Source organism: Rhinolophus ferrumequinum, chromosome 4 (genome assembly GCF_004115265.2).
Source record: "Rhinolophus ferrumequinum isolate MPI-CBG mRhiFer1 chromosome 4, mRhiFer1_v1.p, whole genome shotgun sequence".
In the NCBI taxonomy this organism is placed as follows: Eukaryota; Metazoa; Chordata; class Mammalia; order Chiroptera; family Rhinolophidae; genus Rhinolophus; species Rhinolophus ferrumequinum.
In genome coordinates this window covers 86,745,982-86,765,017 of record NC_046287.1, presented here as the reverse complement: position 1 = coordinate 86,765,017, position 19,036 = coordinate 86,745,982, and the positions used below count along the sequence as shown (strand labels likewise).

The 19,036-nt window shown below is 37.1% G+C and overlaps 1 protein-coding gene across 3 annotated transcripts in view; it reads left to right on the top strand.

Moving 5' to 3' along the window:
- Positions 1 to 19,036, top strand: part of RNASEH2B (ribonuclease H2 subunit B) — a 65,676-nt gene that overhangs the window by 39,886 nt on the left and 6,754 nt on the right. Inside the window, exons 6-11 of one of the 3 annotated variants that reach the window (XM_033104899.1) lie at positions 3,056 to 3,120; positions 4,735 to 4,840; positions 7,221 to 7,302; positions 8,700 to 8,742; positions 12,712 to 12,792; positions 16,059 to 16,194. In XM_033104899.1, coding sequence (XP_032960790.1) covers positions 3,056 to 3,120; positions 4,735 to 4,840; positions 7,221 to 7,302; positions 8,700 to 8,742; positions 12,712 to 12,792; positions 16,059 to 16,175 — 494 coding nt within the window. In that variant the 3' untranslated portion in view covers positions 16,176 to 16,194. Of the gene's footprint in view, positions 1 to 3,055; positions 3,121 to 4,734; positions 4,841 to 7,220; positions 7,303 to 8,699; positions 8,743 to 12,711; positions 12,793 to 16,058; positions 16,195 to 19,036 lie in introns of those variants that run through there. The other 2 variants (XM_033104900.1, XM_033104901.1) reach the window with 2 other exon arrangements.

The window sequence follows — 19,036 nt, the reverse complement described above, 5'->3', positions numbered from 1 at the left end:
AGGAACTATTGCTAGCTGCAACAAAATGGAATAATCTCACAGAAATTATATTGAGGATGGTCACAAGAAAGTACTCACCTCAGGATTCCAGAATAAAGTAAAAACGAATCTATAATGACAGCAGATCAGTGGTTGCGTGAGGTCTGGGTAGGAATGGGAGAATTGACAGAGGGGCTCAAGAGAACTTTCTGGGGTGATGGTTACATACAGTCATCCATGCTCCTCAAATTGTACACTTAAAAAGGGTGTATTACTCAAGAACAGTTACTAAATAAAACTGATTTTTTTAAAAAATGTAGTTACTGATCACAAGAAGCTAAGCCTCCTGATTTCTGACATAGTGTTTTGTTTGTTTGTTTGCTTTTTCCTCCCCCATTGTCCCCTACAAGATAATGTTGGTTCTTTCCCATCTCCCGTGGAATCCAGTGATGGAATGTGGGGAGCAAGGTGGGAATGAGTAGTGGCTCCGGGATTTGAGCCTGGGTGTTCAGCAGGGTGGTTTGGGAGGAAGGTGGTTAGTTTGGCTTTAGGCACACAGCTTCAGCTCAGAGCAGTAGGCATCCTCATTGGGTTTATTTGGTTTTGTTAGGATAAAGTCACCCAGGAGGAAGGTACAGTTGGCCTCAAAGGAGGAAGTGGAGCTAGAAAAGAATCCAAGGAAAAGTCATCACAGATGTAGAAAAACCGAGAGAAAGGTTTTATAGAACCGTGGCAGAGAGGTTTTTCCCACAAATAACGGCCAGAAGTACTGAGGCCGGTGAAGAGGTCATTGATCTTGATGAACTGAACATCAGATCCACAGTGAGCTTTGCAGTCAGCTTGAGAAAAAATCCCGACGCCCCTGCTTACTAGCTCAGTGACTTTGGACAACATACCGAACTTCTCTCAAACCCAGCCCTTTAAGATGGGGACAAACAATGGTTTTCACCGGCGATTCATTCTGAACACTCCATGAGAAAATGTGTATAAGGAACGTAGCACAGGCCTGGATGTAAATCAGTTCTGAAGCTATTATCAGTAACAGGTTGTCAGTTCTAATTTGTTCTTAGCTAATATTAAGTAAGTTTTGTTATGTGCCAGGTGTTGTACTATCGGTTTTATATGGGTCAGCTCATTTAATAGGGGACTTCCCAAGGTGACATTATGCACTGCATAAGAGCCCGGGAAGTATGGCTCAGGACCTGTGGTCTGTGCTTCTGAAAGAGCATTTTTCAAGAGGGAAAGGAGTATTTCATCTTTTATGGCAGAATAGTATTCCATTGTGTATATACGGTATACCACAGCTTCTTTATCCATTCATCTATTGAAGGACACTTTGGTTGTTTCCATGTCTTGGCCACCGTAAATAAAGCTGCAAGGGTGGCAGAAGAGGGTAAAGGGGGTCAAATATATGGTGATGGAAGGAGAACTGACTCTGGGTGGTGAACACACAATGCAATATATAGATGATGTATTACAGAATTGTACACTTGAAACCTATGTAACTTTACTAACCATTGTCACCCCAATAAACTTTTAATTAAAATAAAAAGAGGGAAAGGAGTAGCCTGCAGAGGGTCAGGGAGTGAGGGAGAGGAAGGAAACTAGCAGATTGTAGAATGGTCTTTCAGGGAATCTGGAGGTAGAGCCAAGAGGGAAGTGAGTAGCCAAGTCAAGGTAGGATTTCTTAGGAGAGCCCTGAGCCCTGAGCTTTTTTGGAGATGATTTGTCTCAGGCAATGAACAGCACTTCTAAATCCATTCAACAGTGTGCGTGTATTGAGTGATCGCTGTCTGCTCTAATGAACGTGAAGTGGGACATCACCTCTAGGAAAGTGGAGTCCAGTCTCCTCGGCCTTTGTTAACAGCAGGCTGGTGGCCCAGGCAGTGCTGGCTGGAGGGTAGTAGACCTTGCACCTTGGAGTTCTCAGACTTCTGACAGGAGCATTCTCTTTTTGTTATTCCAGTGACATGTCCTGAGGAGAGGGGTGCAAAGGTCCAGCCCCCACTCCATCCTGCCTCCTGTTGCCCACAGTGCTGACAACCCAAAGCTGAAATGGGGAGGAAATGTACAGGAGCTAGAGCCAGGGACCTGCCAGCATCTCCCCCACACAAACTATTTAGTGCAACTCAAGCAGTTTAACAGGCTGCAGAAAATGATCCCCGAATAAGCCATTTCCACTTCCCATTACAATTACAGAGGAGAGAAAGAGAAAACACCATTCTCTATAACTCTAGGATGGCTCCCACAGAGTGACACGCATCTGGCCTTGGGATTTCCAGTGGTCACAGGATAACTCCTGTGGAGGCAGCAGGCCGGGGGTGGAAGTGCTGCCTCTGCTGATTGCACGGAGACCGAGAAACCCTATGAATGAAGTGTTACCGAGGAAATAATGGTTCAGTGACATACGAGATAACGCTGGGTGGACTGTGGACAGGAAGTATAATTTATAAGATGTGAAACTTTTTTCCCTATAAAAGGGCCAGTGTGAGCATATCATAAATCTAAATTCCCCTGAAACTGCAATGTTTATCTTGTAATACAGTGAAAGAGAGACATACATTTTCTTTTTTCTCTTAATTCCACCAGGACAGTACTGATTAGTTAACAAGATTTTTAAATTGTTTCTATTTTTTTGTTTTTGTTATAGAATGAAGTTCACAGGCATCTACATTTAATTTCAATTGTATTTTCGGGGATTTCTATTTTTTTTTTTTAGGAAAAAAAGCCTTTCATTGAAAACATTGAGGCGAGCTGAAAATTATTCAGAAAAATGAAGTTTTCTTAGCTTGTTAATTTTCTGTTTTAAAAATTACGTTTTCTACAGATTTGTTAGTGTAACTTGATGTTTTCTTAAACTCCCACTCATTTAATGGTTGGATGAAACCTTAGGTACCCAAATTCTGTTTTGGAATTCTTTTTAATGTCTCAAGTATGCTCTCGGCTTTGTAAATTGAGTTTTTCAAGAACATAAACTATGAAATATTTTAAAATTATCTTGTATGTGATATAACTTTATGAGTTTTGTTTTTGTTTAACCCACTGTGCTCAGTCTTTTTTTTTTCTTTTAATCCAGAAATAGACAAAAAGAAATATTATAAGTACAGCAAAGAGAAGACATTAAAGTGGCTGGAAAAAAAGGTATAGTACTTCTCCAGTGCCTACAGCAGAAAAAATTCAGTGCTCCTTTTTAAAAATCTTTAGAGAATATGGTAAATCTTTATGCAAAGACTCTTGTATTTGCAACTAAGAGAGGAAAACTATAAAGATATCCAATATGAGAAGAAATCTTTTACTTTTCATCCTCCCTAACTCGTGTATCCCTGGACTTAGCTTGATATTTTCCTCTGACCTGTATCCCCATTTTCCTATGATCCTCACCGCTGAACGAAAGTCCTTGCGCTTTGTTGGTGTAGAACTGAGTCAAACAAGCCAGACAATACCAGCCAGGCCTGATGTGCCATGCTCCTGTTGGTCCTGCAGGTGTGTCCGGCTGCTGTTGCTCACACAGCCCGGCAGAGGCCTGAGGCAGGCTGGATTCAGGCTTAGGGAAGTGCGTCCCGCTCTGTGTCTGGATGCTGAAGAGGGGTCATCTTCCAGGCACACCCTGTGCCTTAGTAATGTTAAGAATTAGACCTCAGAGAAGGTCTGGGGCAGTGTTTTCAAATTGATTTAGTAATTCACACCAGTGTTTTTCTTGGAATGGAATGGAGTACAATGGGATAGGATAGAATAGGATGTATTAAAATTTAACAGAGTAAGGGCAAGTATTAAGTCTGGCTCTATGAAATGTATTTATATGTGTGTTTGAGTATTGGGTTGCTATGTATTTCTTACTCTGGGTTGTGGCTAAAAAAAAAAAAAATACTTTGAAAGCCGTTGGTCTAAGGATGTAGTGTACTGTCACATTGATTAAGAATCTCACTAGCGCAGATCTATTGCTGACAAAGTTTTTGCAAGTCAGTAGATACCAGCGGTTACAGTACTGATTTCTAAGATTCTCTTCTATCATATATCTTCTGTCTTCCATCTTGTGAAAAGCATGTTTGTGTGTCATATGTTACTGGGCACATTAGGAGTCTGGGAACATGGGAATGAACCTTGTAGAATTAATCAGGTACCTACGGTACAGAGTAGTGAAAAGATTTTAAAGTAACCCCATGTTTCACTTTTCATTTGCCTTTGTAGTCTACGTGAAGTATGAATATTAAGTGCTGAACAAAATCGTGGCATTTAATTTTTGCTCTTAGCAAATGCTAATGACATGAATAGCAAAGTTTATATTTATTGATTGTGTTTCCTTTCTTAAATTCCTAGGAAGTGGGAAATTTACATTATTTATTTTGTTTCGAAATTTATTACATATAAACTTTGTGTCAGGTTCTATTCTAAGGGCCTTACATGTATTAATTCATTTAAGTCTCATAACAGCCCTATGAGAGCGATACTGTTTTTGTCCCTATTTCACAGAGAGGTTACGTAACTAGCCCATGGTCACAGAGCAAACCCAAGCGGCCTGATTCCAGAGTCAGTGCTCTCATATTGTGTCGCTCTTAGAAAGTCCGTGCGTTGAGATCATCCCGAAACACTGCAGCTGCTGCTCAGCTTTTCTCCAAATGTATAGCTCTCTCATCTTCTGACGTCAGCTAAAGAAATACTTCTCCCTGGATTGTAAATGGATTGAGGACTATCTGGAAAATTGTGGATTTCTATAGTTCAAAATACCCTAATATTCCCCTTTTGGTTACTTCATAGGTAAACCAGACTATGGCAGCATTAAAAACCAATCACATAAATGTCGGTGCCCGGGTACAGTCAAGTGCGTTTTTCTCCAGCCACCAAGTTTCCAGTGACAAGGAAGGTAAGTAAATTGTTTCATCGCAAATGATTGTTGTCTGGAGTAAGTTGCTTACGTATAAATGCCGGTCTTAATGATTTTAAAATCTTGTCTCAGAAGCTTCACATTCCTGCCAGTGTACTACGTGTACTCATAGATCTTGTGGCAAGTGTGCATTTTATATCAGAACCAAGTAATACTTTTACTATAAATCATGATTGTGTCACTAATTGATAGTTAAATCATTCATTCAGCAAATATTTATTTCTTACTAACAATAACAACCCTCACAGTGCTGGCTTTCATTTATTGAGGGTGTATTGTGTGCCAGGCCTTTTACTAGGTTGCCAGTGTACACACATAATCTCATCTGACCCCAGTAAGTCTCATTTAACAATGAGATTCTTGCAGCTGCGGCCAAACTTGCAAAGCTAGTAAAGGTTAAAGCCGAGCTACTAATGGAGCTGGTCTGACCTTTGTATTCACACTCAACTTTCTTGTACTGTTCGTGAGGCACAGCGTGCCCAGAGAGCTGCATGTGTTGGCATCTTTCTCTCAAGAAGTGTATGTCCTCCTGTAGGTCTCAATATTTCAATTTTAGATGAAAAATTAATTCACTTGGCACTGTTTGCTTCTTTGAGGTTATTAATGTACATTCTTTTGCTTTTTCCAGTGTAGTATACATATATATAATAAAAATAGCTATATAATGCAATTAACATTCTCAAATGGTAGGAAAGGACAGAAATTATTCAGACTAAGCTCCAGTTCAGTGTTCCTCTGTTCTGGGTATAAAATTCTGAAACATCTCACATTAGTCATTAAAAAAATAAAAACTAGGTTACAGTGGCTTGTTTGTGATTGATGGTGGTTGAGACACTCTTTGATTTGCAGAAATATACCTTAAACACCTCGCACAGGCAGATGATACCTGGCTCCAGCCATTCTGCAAGTGGTGGACCGCTGCCTTGCCATGCTGAGTTTACCAGCTATCGGGGTTTTTGGTTGGCTTTAACAAAAGAAGAGCGGGAATTGAATCGGATGGATGGATGGACGGACGGACGGATAAATAAAACCATAGATTTTTTTTTTTTTAAGTAGGAGAAGGGATGTTACAGGTTATTTAGACAGATCTCATTTTAAAAATGAAAAACTATGATCTCAGCGAAGTAGATGACTTATTCAAGGTCACCCATCCTGGAGAGTAGGCCAGGTCTTCTTTTCCAAGTCCAGTGTTTTTCCCAATCTCTAAATATAAGGGTGTGGGTTTGGCTATATTGTCATTTAGGGTTCCAGCCATAAAATAAGCTTTACACTCTTTACGCTAGTTCCTTTTTTAGGTCTTTAGTTTGATATGCTACCAGAAGCAGCAAACAAACGATATGTTGGCATTCTTACTATCATTTTGTATATTCATGACTCACTGGATAATGATTAGCACAGAACCATGAGAACATTTTGAGAAGAACTGGGTGATAACTTTCAGTTCCACATTGGCAGTGAAAGTCTCTTACTGAAGAGTTTTTGAGATCAGGTGGTCCAGGAAGCAGTTACTTTCTAACTAACACTGGAGCAAATTCTTATCTTAACCTGAAGGCAAAAGACAAAGGAAAAAAAGAAGCGAATGACTATCCTAGCAACAAACTTGGGATATTGCTTTTGATAGTTTATATCCCCATGTGATTATCCCACCTTACGATTAAGTTTGATTATCCCCCAGTCTTCTACATAAAGTACTGAACTAAGGAGCAGGGCTTTAAAACAGATTTTATTGTCTTATGTAACTAGATTTAATGAATACACATTTTAGTATTAAGGATCCAGATGCTTTGGAATTAATGATTATACACTCTGCTGAGTTTGGTTTTTTTACATTTTTTAAGGCATTTTATTAGTTTGGGAGTATATATAATGTTCAGGACTCTTATAAAGCAAGTACTTAATAGACATATTATTTCTCTTAAATGAGCATACATTGCGGTTCTATAATTAGATTTATTCTGTATTCAAACAGACCTAGAAACGATTAGTCTTTTAAAAAGACATGAATATTTCATATTGTTACAGCCGATTTTTCAACTTTATTTATATTTAAGGGCTTCAACTAAAAAACCAACTTTGAATTTTTGTTTTAACCATCATTTAGTGGGTATCTACTGTGTTGTGCTTGTATTATCTTATCTTTGATATCATCTTATATCCTATCTCATCCATCATATCACCCTACTACTCTGACAGATAGATATTAGCATTCCCATTTTACAAATGAGGATACGGGCCAGGAGCTTAAGTGAGTTTCTAAGGCCAAATAGAGCCAGAATTTGAACTCTGGTCAATTTGACTTTAAAACTACCATAATTATTACTAATTTTTTTTCTTTCATTCTCCATTTTGTTTCTTTCAGAGGATTATATTTGTTATGCCCATGGTCTGATATCTGATTACATTCCTAAAGAACTAAGTGATGACTTAGCTAAACATTTAAAGTAAGTATTGTTCATCTTTAGTCATAATTAAGAAGTATCTTTTTGCTTCTAGGTTTTCCAGAAGTTGGGTATCTTTGTACCTTATCATGTCACTCCTTCTGATAAGTTCTTCTTGAGTTATATCATAGGCTCTGTGGTTTGAAGGTGATTTTTAATGGACATTCATTGAATGAAATGAATTCATTTAGTGGAAACCAATTGTAGGAACTTGTGTCAGGACTGGAATTATTGGTTGGTATGACTTCTGATGGTGAACTATGTTAAAATTTTCTCTCCAGATCTCTGATGGTGAACTATGTTAAAATTTTTTCTCCAGATAGACTTAACAAATTTGGTTCTTTGTGGTCATTTTAATAGAAATAAAAGTGGGAAGGAAAGAGTAGATGGCATGTAGAATATTTTTGCAAGTTACATTTAAAGGTTCTGTACCATTTTCACTGTCATTAAATGTTCACTAAGAACCTTTGTTATGACTAGCACTTGGAACCCGAGGAAAAACACAACCTGGCCTTTGAGGGCAGAAGAAAGGTTTAAGAATGACTTGATTTGTGTTTCTTCCTTTGTAAAGATCTTTGATATAATAAAAAAGACTATCTTAGGCTGAAAAAAAAATGTTATTTCCAGAATTTAGTAACTGTTGCTAAGATTTTATGTGTGTAATAATTTAATAGCTTTGCCTGATCCTTATAATAGCTTTATTCTCTGACACATGAAAGTAAAGTAACTTTTTAATAGATACAGTTGCTGTTTTTAGTAAATTGCATAGACCCTACTTTAAAAAACAATTACTAGTTAAAGTGTGTTGAAAGCCTGCTTTAAATTGATAACCATATCCTTCTGTTTAGTATCTCCCTGGAGTTTTTAGTCACTGTTTATTTCGTTAGAGACCTTATGTCTTTGTACTCCTTTTTTTTTCTCTTAGATTCTTTTCTTTCCACTGAAATTTTTAAGTTTTCAGTAAAGATTTGGGAAGAAAGATATGTCAATTAAACTTATTTTTAATGAGAGAAAGATAAATGTTGTGTGGCTTTTGTCAACAGTTAAAATCATTTTAACTTTTAAATATATACTAGATTGATCATTTATGAAAAAAGTACTATGATGCCAAAATGCAAATTTATGGTGGTTAAAGAAAAGCAATTCCATTTCAACAAATCAGTTCTAGTTTTACTTTTTAGTTCAAACAATTCCTATACAAGGAATTAAGTAGTGAAATGAAGGTTTATTCATTTAGAGAAATTTCATTCTTTACACTGATATGATTGTTCAATAAGATATATGGTGGTGAAGCTACCAGAAGAAGGCAGGACTTACTAAATAAATGTCAAGTTGGCCCAGTCTTTCTGTTTGCTTGTCTGTGAAAATCATGATTGTGATTCTTATTTTTTATGCCTTAGGCTTCCAGAACCTTCAGCTTCAATGCCAAACCCTCCTACAAAGGTAAGATATCTTTGTGACTAAGATACCTTGGGGGAAAATGTCATACTTTTATTACGTAAGTTTAGTTTGTTCTAGTGTATTTTAAAGCATACTAAATCCACCTTGCATGGGTAATGTCATGTGGAATAAAGATTGTACTGGGCTCTCTATCAATATTTTTTTTATTTTTATAGATTTTACCTGAATAATAAAATGCTGTCAAAACCCAATAAGAGTTGATTTAGCCAGATACCTACATAAAAATATTATAGATATATAAGTATAATTAAATATTCTTGAATTAGCCAGATCCTGTAGTTAATTTTGTTAATCACCATAATACTTTATATATAACTAAAACTTATTTTGCCAGATCGAATTGTCACTGGCACAAAGATACAGAGCATGATCTTTGTAACACAAAGGACCCTTTGAGCAAGGATGACCACCCTTCTTTTTTCTGTACTTGAAGTGATCGATGCAGTTTGTGTGTAATCCTCTGTCTGTTAGTGGGAAGCCTTTTCCTCTTCCAGATGTTCTCCAAAGGCCACCCACAGCTCCTCTGCACTGTGGACCACAGCTTGTGTTTGTCTCCCAGGTTGGGAGAGCAGAGCAGCCAGTCCTCAACCACACCTGGAGGCACACTGCACAGGCCTGAGCTTGGGCAGAATGCACCCTGCACCATCCTGTCAGTGAGCTCATTCTCCTGCCAGCAGAATAGCAGATGCTTTGACAATGTGAAGTGGACATATGGTGGATGTTAGACAATTGCCTTTTCCCCCCTGCCTTCAAGGTGGCCAGCGTGCTCGGGATTGTTTTGTATCATGTCCTATTTGGAGGTGGTAGCTCCATAAACATTTATTACCTTGACTTTTAGAAAAGGAAGGAAAATTTACAGTCCATCAGTGTGAGTTATGGGCCATTTCCAGCTGACTGTCTGAGGTTCATCTTTTACTCTCTGGAAGAATAGTGCGGGGCAGAAGTCAGTTGCTGTAAGATCTTCAGGTCAGATCCACACTTCTTCCACTCCAGTAGTCTCCTGTCTCTGACAGTGGCCCTCGGGTCACAGACATAATTGTCTGACTGTAACTAAGAGGATAAGCGTATTTGCTTTTTTCTTATTTCTCTCCCTCCACAAACTAAGTATATTTCTTTCTCTCAAATTCTTCCTTGGTAACTTAGAGATCATTCATGAATGGCTTCTTGAAGGTTTTAGCCTTTGATTCTGTCTCGGGTAGTGCGTTTCATAAGTTTATTCTTCTCGGACCCCATTTTTTGTTTTCTTATTTTCATTTCCAAAATTTAAGGTGTTTGTGATTTCTTCATTTACGATATAGATCAGGGGTCAGCAAACTTACTCTGTAAAGGCCAGATAGTAAATATTTTAGGTTTCATGAAGCAGATGGTTTCTGTCACAGCTACTCAACTCTGCTGTTGTAGTGCAGAGACAGCCACAAACAATTCATAAGCAACCCTGCGCGGCTGTGATCCAGTAGAACTTCAGTTATAAAAGCAGGCAGCCGGTGGATTTGGCCCATGGACAACAGTTTGTCAAACCCTGATTTAGAACTCGGCATCTTGTTTCTCCTAAATCTCAGCCTTACCTCCTGGATTATTTGAGTTGCTTTTTGAAATCTCCTACTCTATGGAGATTTCCTACTTCCTGGGGCTCCAGTGTACACATTGCAAACTGCCCTGGGTGATGTACCGTAGTTTAAAGAAGCATAGGGTGATGTCTTCTGCTAACTTTCCTGTCTGTGGCCAGCAGTTGATTGATTTTTATAGTAATAATAGTTGATTGTTTTTAGGAAATGCATTCCAGTGGCTATTAGGTTTCTTTTTATCTGTGTAGTAATCGATAGCATGGAGCCTGTCATCCTTAATAATATGTTTTGTAGTATTTTCTTACTATTGTATGTTTGCCTGTGTTGAAACTCAGCTTCCAACCCTCACCACCTTCCATCTTTTGAATGTATCACTGTCAGCTAGCAGAGATGAATACAGTCAGTGGACCTGAAGATGTTCCTGAGTTCCTTCTTGCAAATCATTAATAAGCATAAGACAATCCATCCTAGCACTAATTCCTGTGGTACTCTGCCATTTTTTCTTCTCTTTCCAGGACTGTGCCCATTTTGCCATACCCTTTGTTACTGTCTGTCTTTTTCTTCTGAAACATTCTCCCAAATCCATAGTGATTCTGTCTTTTAAATAACAAAAATCTAAGTAAATCTAACAATTATGGTTTTTCTCCAACATACTCACAGTGTGCTGAGAATAACATACAAACTACTTATGTGCAAAGGCCTACCACAATCATTTTCTTTTTTATAAGTACTTATAACTGTTGTCTTGTTTGATAGTGAGCCGTTAAAGCACCTGAAGAAGTCAGTCATCTAATTAAATGATTGATATTTATAAGGAAGCATCTTCAATCTTAAGCTCTTGCTATGAACTCTTTTTTATTTGACTTATCAGCAAAAGTGAACATGCCCAAGTGTTAATAATGACGTGTGTACTAGAACATTTTGCCACAGAGGATGAAAGCAAACATCCTCGTATCATGAAGCTTTTTACCATGTAAAGCTATTATGCCTTCATCATTATTGCCTGAGTTCTCTCCCGGTTGCAGATACTTTCCTGGTAAAAGCATGCATCACCCAAACACCCTTTACTGCCTTAATTTTAGTAGAAATGTGTATGCTTAAGAAAGTTGCTTGTACATCTACATTCACTTTGCTGGTAGGTAGTTCATACAGGATACGCTCGTCTTTTTCTTTTGCTTGAGCTTGCTGTGCGGCCAAGAGAAGGTTTTGCCCCATTATGTGATATATTCCCAGATGCCCCCCTGTTTGCTGCAGTGAAGAATTTCAAGACTTGTTGTTCTATCCCGTGTTAAACATGTGCTGTGGCATCTTTTAGCAATAACTCTATCTGTTCTTTGTTTAGCAATAGCTGGGGTGTGAAAGTGAAGCCGGGAACAAATCTGTATTTCCTAGGGTGGATCCACGTTGGGTCTTGTCAACCTGGTATCTCCAAAAAGAGCTTGAAGATCTGTCCAATTCCGAGTTGGGATCACTGTGTAGTCAGTGCTCCATGTTAAACAACAAAACTTATCTGCCCTGCTATGTGCCTTTTACATAATAAATGTGACACCATTTCTTCTATAATGTCAACAGTAAGGCTACAGTCTAGCTCTTGACAAGATTCTTATATTCGTTAGTGCAAAGTGTCGTGTGAAAGGTGAAAACACAAAGTAAAGGGTGACCTAGTCATACTGGGCGTAATGGAAAGAGCTCTTGTACAAAAACAGATTTCACCCCAAGTCCTCCACTAGTAGCCTTGGGCTATTCATTTAACCTCTCTGTGCTTCCTTCTCCTGCTGGCTGCTTGCTTTGTAAGGTTGTTCTTTGTGGATAAAATGACATCATTGACTTGAAAGGAAGTTAAGAACATGAAGCTATACAAAGCTGGTAATGAGCTATATTCCTAAGCCGACATTCCACCAGCCCAGGAGGTGAATGAAGTGGGGGTTCTGGCTGAACACCTGGCCCCCTTAAAGGAAATTTCCGTCTTTGCTTCTGTGCCTGTGTTCACCCCTTATACTGTCCTGGAGAGTCGGCAGTCACCGTCCCTGGCACATATGAACCATGTGGTTGGTATTGCTCGACTGCCGAGAGGCTGGGGCTGGGACCTGCAGAATTATATCCGCCCATCACTAGAACTCCTCACAAGGGCTGTGTGACTTAGTTCCCTAGATAATCGGCAAAATGTGAAAGAGCTTTTAAAAGTGAGCCCTTTGCAGGGTCACTTGGCCTCATTTGGCCTCGATGCAATCGGCAAAATGTGAAAGAGCTTTTAAAAGTGAGCCCTTTGCAGGGTCACTTGGCCTCATTTGGCCTCGATGCGGGTCCAAATTGCACATATTGATTCTTTTTAAATGGATGGATGGGTCAAGGTGATGTTTGACACTTCACTGCTCTAACATTACAGAAAGTAAAGTTATCAGATGAGCCCGTAGAAGCAAAAGAAGATTACACTAAGTTTAATACTAAAGATTTGAAGACTGAAAAGGTATGTGTGTCCAGGTGTAGTGGACGCGCTCGGGCTCCGTGGGTGATGCTGCACGGCACACCCGGGGACGAGTGCGTGCTCAATTTGTGATCTCACGATTTTAACCATGAAGAATTATTAACTTGTGTTTGTGTGACTTAATCATCAATTCAAACTTGTGAATGGCAATGAAAATATCAAGCAAGGAATACTTCAGGAATCAAAGAAACGCAATATATTTAGCAAGAGTGTGCCTAAACTTTGCTACGTATTCAGTGATAGGGTGGGGCGGGGGTGGGAATAACTGCCACAGGTAATGTTTTGTCAATTACTGCCGAGGAGCTTCCCAGAAATTATAATGAGGACAAAAATTAAGAAACCCACCCTTCAGTATCACCCCTGCAAATATTTTTATAACATTTCTTACTAAGTTTTATCTTATACATGCATTATAAATATATATATATATATATATATATATATATATATATATATATATATATATATATATATATATGTAGCTTTTTAAATTGGCATAGTTTTATGTGTACCGGGGGTGCCAACAAAATGTATACAAGTGGACACTTTGGTCAGCGTTGCTCAAGCAGTAGTTCGCCGTAATCAGAAGTGTCTGGACACTGATGGTAACCACTTTGAACACCTCTTGTAGTTGCAGAAGTCAAACGTGACTTGTATTCATCTTTTGTTACCAGTATATATTGAGTATTACAAGTTAATACAGTTTTTCTTTCTTAAAATGTGGATACATTTTTTTGGCACCCCCTGTATGTATAGTTTTGGGTTCTGCCTTTTAATTTCTGACTTGTGAAAATGTTCACGTCATTAAACATTCTTTGAAATGTACTGATTTTTCATCATATTCAATCATGTGTGTTATTTTATTTCACCATATGAAATATAATTTACTGAATCGTTCCCCTACTTTTGGACACATAAGTCACTTCTGCTTTTTTTATTTTTTATTTTTATGAAGTGATTCACATTCTTATTTATGGTCTGCATTTCTGATTTTTTCATTGATACAATTTAAAACTAAGTAACAGTTTAAAAAAACATGAGCTCTTTCCATAATTATTGAGATATACATAATATGAGTTGTGATCAAAATACAGTGAATGTTGAAATTTAAAAAAAAGTTATTACAGTAAAAGACATATTGCCACGAATCCCCCTCAAACTAGTCCCCCTTGCTTTGAACACACTTATCCCATCGTTCTTGCCACTTTCTGAGGCAGTTCTGGAAGTCCTCTTTCGTGTCTTTACTTCATCCTCCATCATGACAACGCTCCCTGTCACACATCGATACTGGTACAGCAATTTCTGTCAAATAAAAACATTACGCTGTGTCCTCATCCACCTTATTCACCGGATCTGGCACCATGCAACTTCTGGCTCTTCCCCAAAGTCAAAATGATCATGAAAGGTAGATATTTTGAATTGATTTAGGACATCGAGGCAGCCACAACAGTGCAACTAAAGACATTCACAAAAGAAGACTTCAGAACTGCTTCTGAAAGTGGCAAGAACAGTGGGATGCGTGTGTTCAAAGTGAGGGGGAGTATTTTGAGGGGGATTAATGGCAATGTGTCTTTTACTGTAATAATTTTTTAAATTTAAACATTCACTGTATTTTTTGATCACACCTTGTAAAATGCTTTCCAAAAATTTAGTAGAAATTTGTACTCCCAACCATTATTCCTGATGAGTATTCGTCTTGCATTCTTGACAACATTGAGTATTATGTTTATTCTTAAAAAGTTTTGCCTATGCAAATAGCCTACGTTTCTTTAACTAGAAAGCTTAGTTGTTTTTCCAAATGCTTATTGCTCATTTGCATTTTTGCAAATTGTCAGTTCATGTCTTTTGCCTGTTTTTATATTGAATAGTAATCTTTTCCTTGTTGATTTGTAAGAGCTCATTCTAATTAAGGCTGTTAACACTTTTCATGACATATAAGGTACAAATAATTTTCCAGTTATGTTTAGACTATTCATTTGATTTTTAACCATTTTAAGATTTTCTGAGGATTAAATATAGGAATTATTTTTCTTTATGATTTTCTCAGTATTTTTATGCTGAAAAGACCTTACCTATCCCAAGATGAATCAATTTCCACTTAGATTTTCATAACATTTACTCCCCTTATAGTTTAAAAGGTTTTTTTTGTGTGTTTTTTTTAAATCAATTTTATTCTTTAATTTACATGTAATTTATCTGGGCATGTGATATTAGAGGATAAGCCAACTTAGAGATGGCTAAATAGCTGGTTATCTCCATGCTTTCTGTAAGCAGGGACATTTTTTAGTTTCCCTGTGAGAACTATTTCTGCCCCACCCTTCCAACTGCCCATTGTATCCCCTTGGGCACAGCACCAGTGAGATAAGGGGTTGGACCAGATGTCAGTTAAATGCAGGGGATAACTTATCTCAAAGAGACTGTCACTTTTCACTATCCAGGCAGAAAATAAGGCCACTAAATTATAAGTGACAGAATGTCAGAAGCAAAATTTCAGGGATCATAAACTGTGCCCTTAAAAGATACTTTGGCAATGATTTTTGTCTCACATTTCCCAGGGAGGCAGCTGATTTCTTTCTCTGCTGAGTCCCATTATTTATACTTCTGCTCAACAAGTTGTGATGCATCAAAGTAAAATCAGCTGCTGTTTACCTTCTGCTAAGACATGACACACACACACAAAAAAGTGACCAGGAAGAGATAAAAATATTTGAAGGCAGCTTTTTGGAAAGTGTTTCTTTGTTGGAAGGAAAATGGGGCAGCTAGCTGGTCCAGATGCTTTGCAATACAGGTTATCTTTTGAATATAATATAGTGTTGTCCTTGGTTTCCCATAAAGCCTCTGAATAAAATCAGATGGTAAATTGGTGTGAATTATTCATCATGTAATAATACAAGGCTGTAATTCCTCCTTCTGACAATTGCTGCCTGTGTCAGTTCCATTGTTTGTATTATTGCACTTAATGCACCCTCCAGAATTATTGCCCCTAAAGTAAACCATTGGTTGTACCATTCCACTCTTTAGAAGGCAGCAGTTTGTCTGTTGCCTCTTTTAACATATTTTGTCTCTTAAGTCTGAATTCTGAAGAGAAATCAGAACTTTTTTTAATGATAACTCCCTTATGAAGCATGTTAGCAGCAAATGATTGCCTCCCTTAATGAACCTTGAGACATGCACGGTCTGGTTTGATTTGCATGTATGATGTATAAATGTTACATTCGTAACAATTTTTCTCTTATTTCCATTAACAGAAAAATAGCAAAATGACTGCAGCTCAGAAGGCTTTGGCTAAAGTTGACAAGAGTGGAATGAAAAGTATTGATTCCTTTTTTGGTGTAAAAACTAAAAAAATTGTTGGAAAGATTTGAAACTGAAAATGAAATCTAGCAAAAATATTTTCCTTTTACATGTTCCATTTTTGTCCTTCTTCCATGTCACTGTACTTCCTGACCCTTTAATCACCACCTTTTGAAATAAAAAAAAAAAATGCAGTTTTCAGATTCATTTGAACATTTCTTTATATTTGATTTTTATGTTCCTGAACAAAATATGGGAAAGTAATTGTGTAACTAAATGGCTTGTGGACTTTGGAGTCTTCTTTGACATGATGAAAAGTAATCAAGTGAATAAAATTAACCTCTAGCACCACAATTTCCTCAATAAACTGACATGTGACAATATTTGAGTGTATGCCTGTTATTTTATGCAACTTTGCCACATGATAGCTATAGCAATACGATTTTCAATATATTGAGAAAAATCAGATAGCAAAACTAGCTGATAAACTACTACTTTTTAAAAACCTTTAGTTTTTGGCTTTTGTTTAGTGGTATTTTCCGTTTTATGAATACATGTTCTTTGTAGAAAATAGAGAAAAGTATAAAAAAAAATTATATTCTCCCAATTCTTCATTACCCAGAGATAATATGAAACATTTTCTTGTAATAATAAATTTTTTTAATTATAATTTTGGAACCTTTTTTCTGGACATCATTTTGTGAGCATTTTTCTAAGCTATTAAAGTATTTTTCATAAATATACTTTATTTGTAAAATAAAGTATATTTTTATTATATACTTTATTTAAAGTATAGTAAAGTGTGTTTTTTTAATGACAGTAATTTTTTTCTGTAAATTAAAGTTAATTGGGGTGATAATTGTTAGTAAAGTTACATAGATTTCAGGTGTACAATTCTGTAATACATTATCTATATCTCACATTGTGTGTTCACCACCCAGAATCAGTTCTCTTTCCATCACCATATATTAGACCCCATTTACCCTCTTCTAGAGCCCCGCACCCCTTACTCTCTAGTAACCCCTAAACTATTGTCTGTGTCTATGAGTTTTTGTTTCTTCATTTGTTTGTCTTGTTCTTTTGTTGTTTTCAGCTTTATGTACCACGTATCAGTGAAATCATATGGTTCTCTACTTTTTCTGTCTGACTTATTTTGCTTAGCATTATAATCTCAAGATCCATCCATGTTGTCACAAATGGTACTATTTCATACTTTATTTACGATTTTTGCAGAGTGCTGGGCACAGAGTGTACAATTGGTAACTGTTGAGTACGTGCTAGGAAGCTAGGTTAAATAATCTAACCAGTTCTCACTAGTTGAGACTTGACTTTTTTTGTCAAGAGTGAAAGTCAGGATCTTGATCTACCTTGGTCTTTCAAAATGTCTAAGCTTTCATCTGTCCTTTTTTTGTTTTTGGTCCTTGAATATGCCAAGCTGTACCCACATTGGTGTCTTTGTATGACTGGTTTGTTATCTGGGTCTTCCTCCAGATCTTCACCTGATTGGTTCCATTTTGTCATTATCTGTTATCTCAAGAATCTTTTTTTCAGAGACTCAATTCCTGACTTTCCTCACCTGCTTCCACCCCGTCCAACTTCAGTCACTCTTCATCCCATTTTTTTGCCTTCGCATTTTCACAGAACCTTGCCTAACTGTTTCACAATTATATCCACAGCACCTACATGGGCAGCACAGAGAAGACCTTTAATAAATACAGAGGGTGCCAAAAAATGTATACACATTTTAGGAAAGGAAAACTGTATTAAAATTGTAATACTCAATATATACTGATAACAAAAGATGAATACAAATCATGTGTATACATTTTGTTTGGCACCCCCGGTATTGCATGAAATAAGCAATCAGTCAATCTGTAAAGGACACTTCAGACAAGTGTTCTATAGCACAACATTGGGGGTCCTTGACATCATATGGCTGAACGTAGAAATTTAAAGTTCATTCTGAGAGTAGGTTTTCTGTGATGCTCCAGAATTTGATGTCCAAGAACATATTTTTAAACTCATTCTTAAACTTGTATTGGCTTAAATAGGAATAGACGCAATCTCTAATCTCTGTAGATAATCTCTGTGAACTTTCTTCTGTCAGTTGACTGAATTGCACTTACTGCAGTCATTTTGTCTCTCACAAGTCAGGTTAAAATGCATTGGTTACATCTGTGGCAGTGCTAATGTAAATAAATTTGTTTTTACGTGGCATTTAGTCATTATTTATATCAAGCTCACACCCTATATTGTTGAAGTTTGAGAATATATATGGTCTATATAAATTCCTTGTCTTCCCAGGAGCTTTACTGAGGTATAATTGACAAAATTGTATATATTTAAGGTATACAATGTGATTTTGGGTGTATATATACATTGTGAAATGATTACTACAATCAAACTAATTAACATATCTATCACCTCACACAGTGACTTTTTGTGTGTTAAGAACAGTTAAGATCTACCCTCAGCAAATTTGAAGTACACAAAACAGTATTACTAATTATAGTCACCATGCTGTACATTAGATGCCAGGAACTTTAAATAGGAGCTCACATCATGACTTAGCTATAGATTAAGTGGGAATTTGGGAAATCAACTATTTTGTTTTCTTCCATCTATGGTTTTATCTTTGATGCCAAGATGAAGATCCTAATCTCACTTGTAATTTCCAGGGACTGAATAGTAATTGAAGAATGCAAAACTAAAAGTGTCACACATGCCAAGTACTGTTTGGGAAGCTAATGTCATAAACATATCAGTATGGACTTATATGTACACATACACTTATGCACACATAGACACACATATACCGGAGGTGCCAAAAAAATGTATACAAGTGGATACTTTGGTCAATTTTGCTCAAGCAGTAGTTTGCCATAATCAGAAGTGTCTGGACGTTGATAGTAACCACTTTGAGCACCTCTTG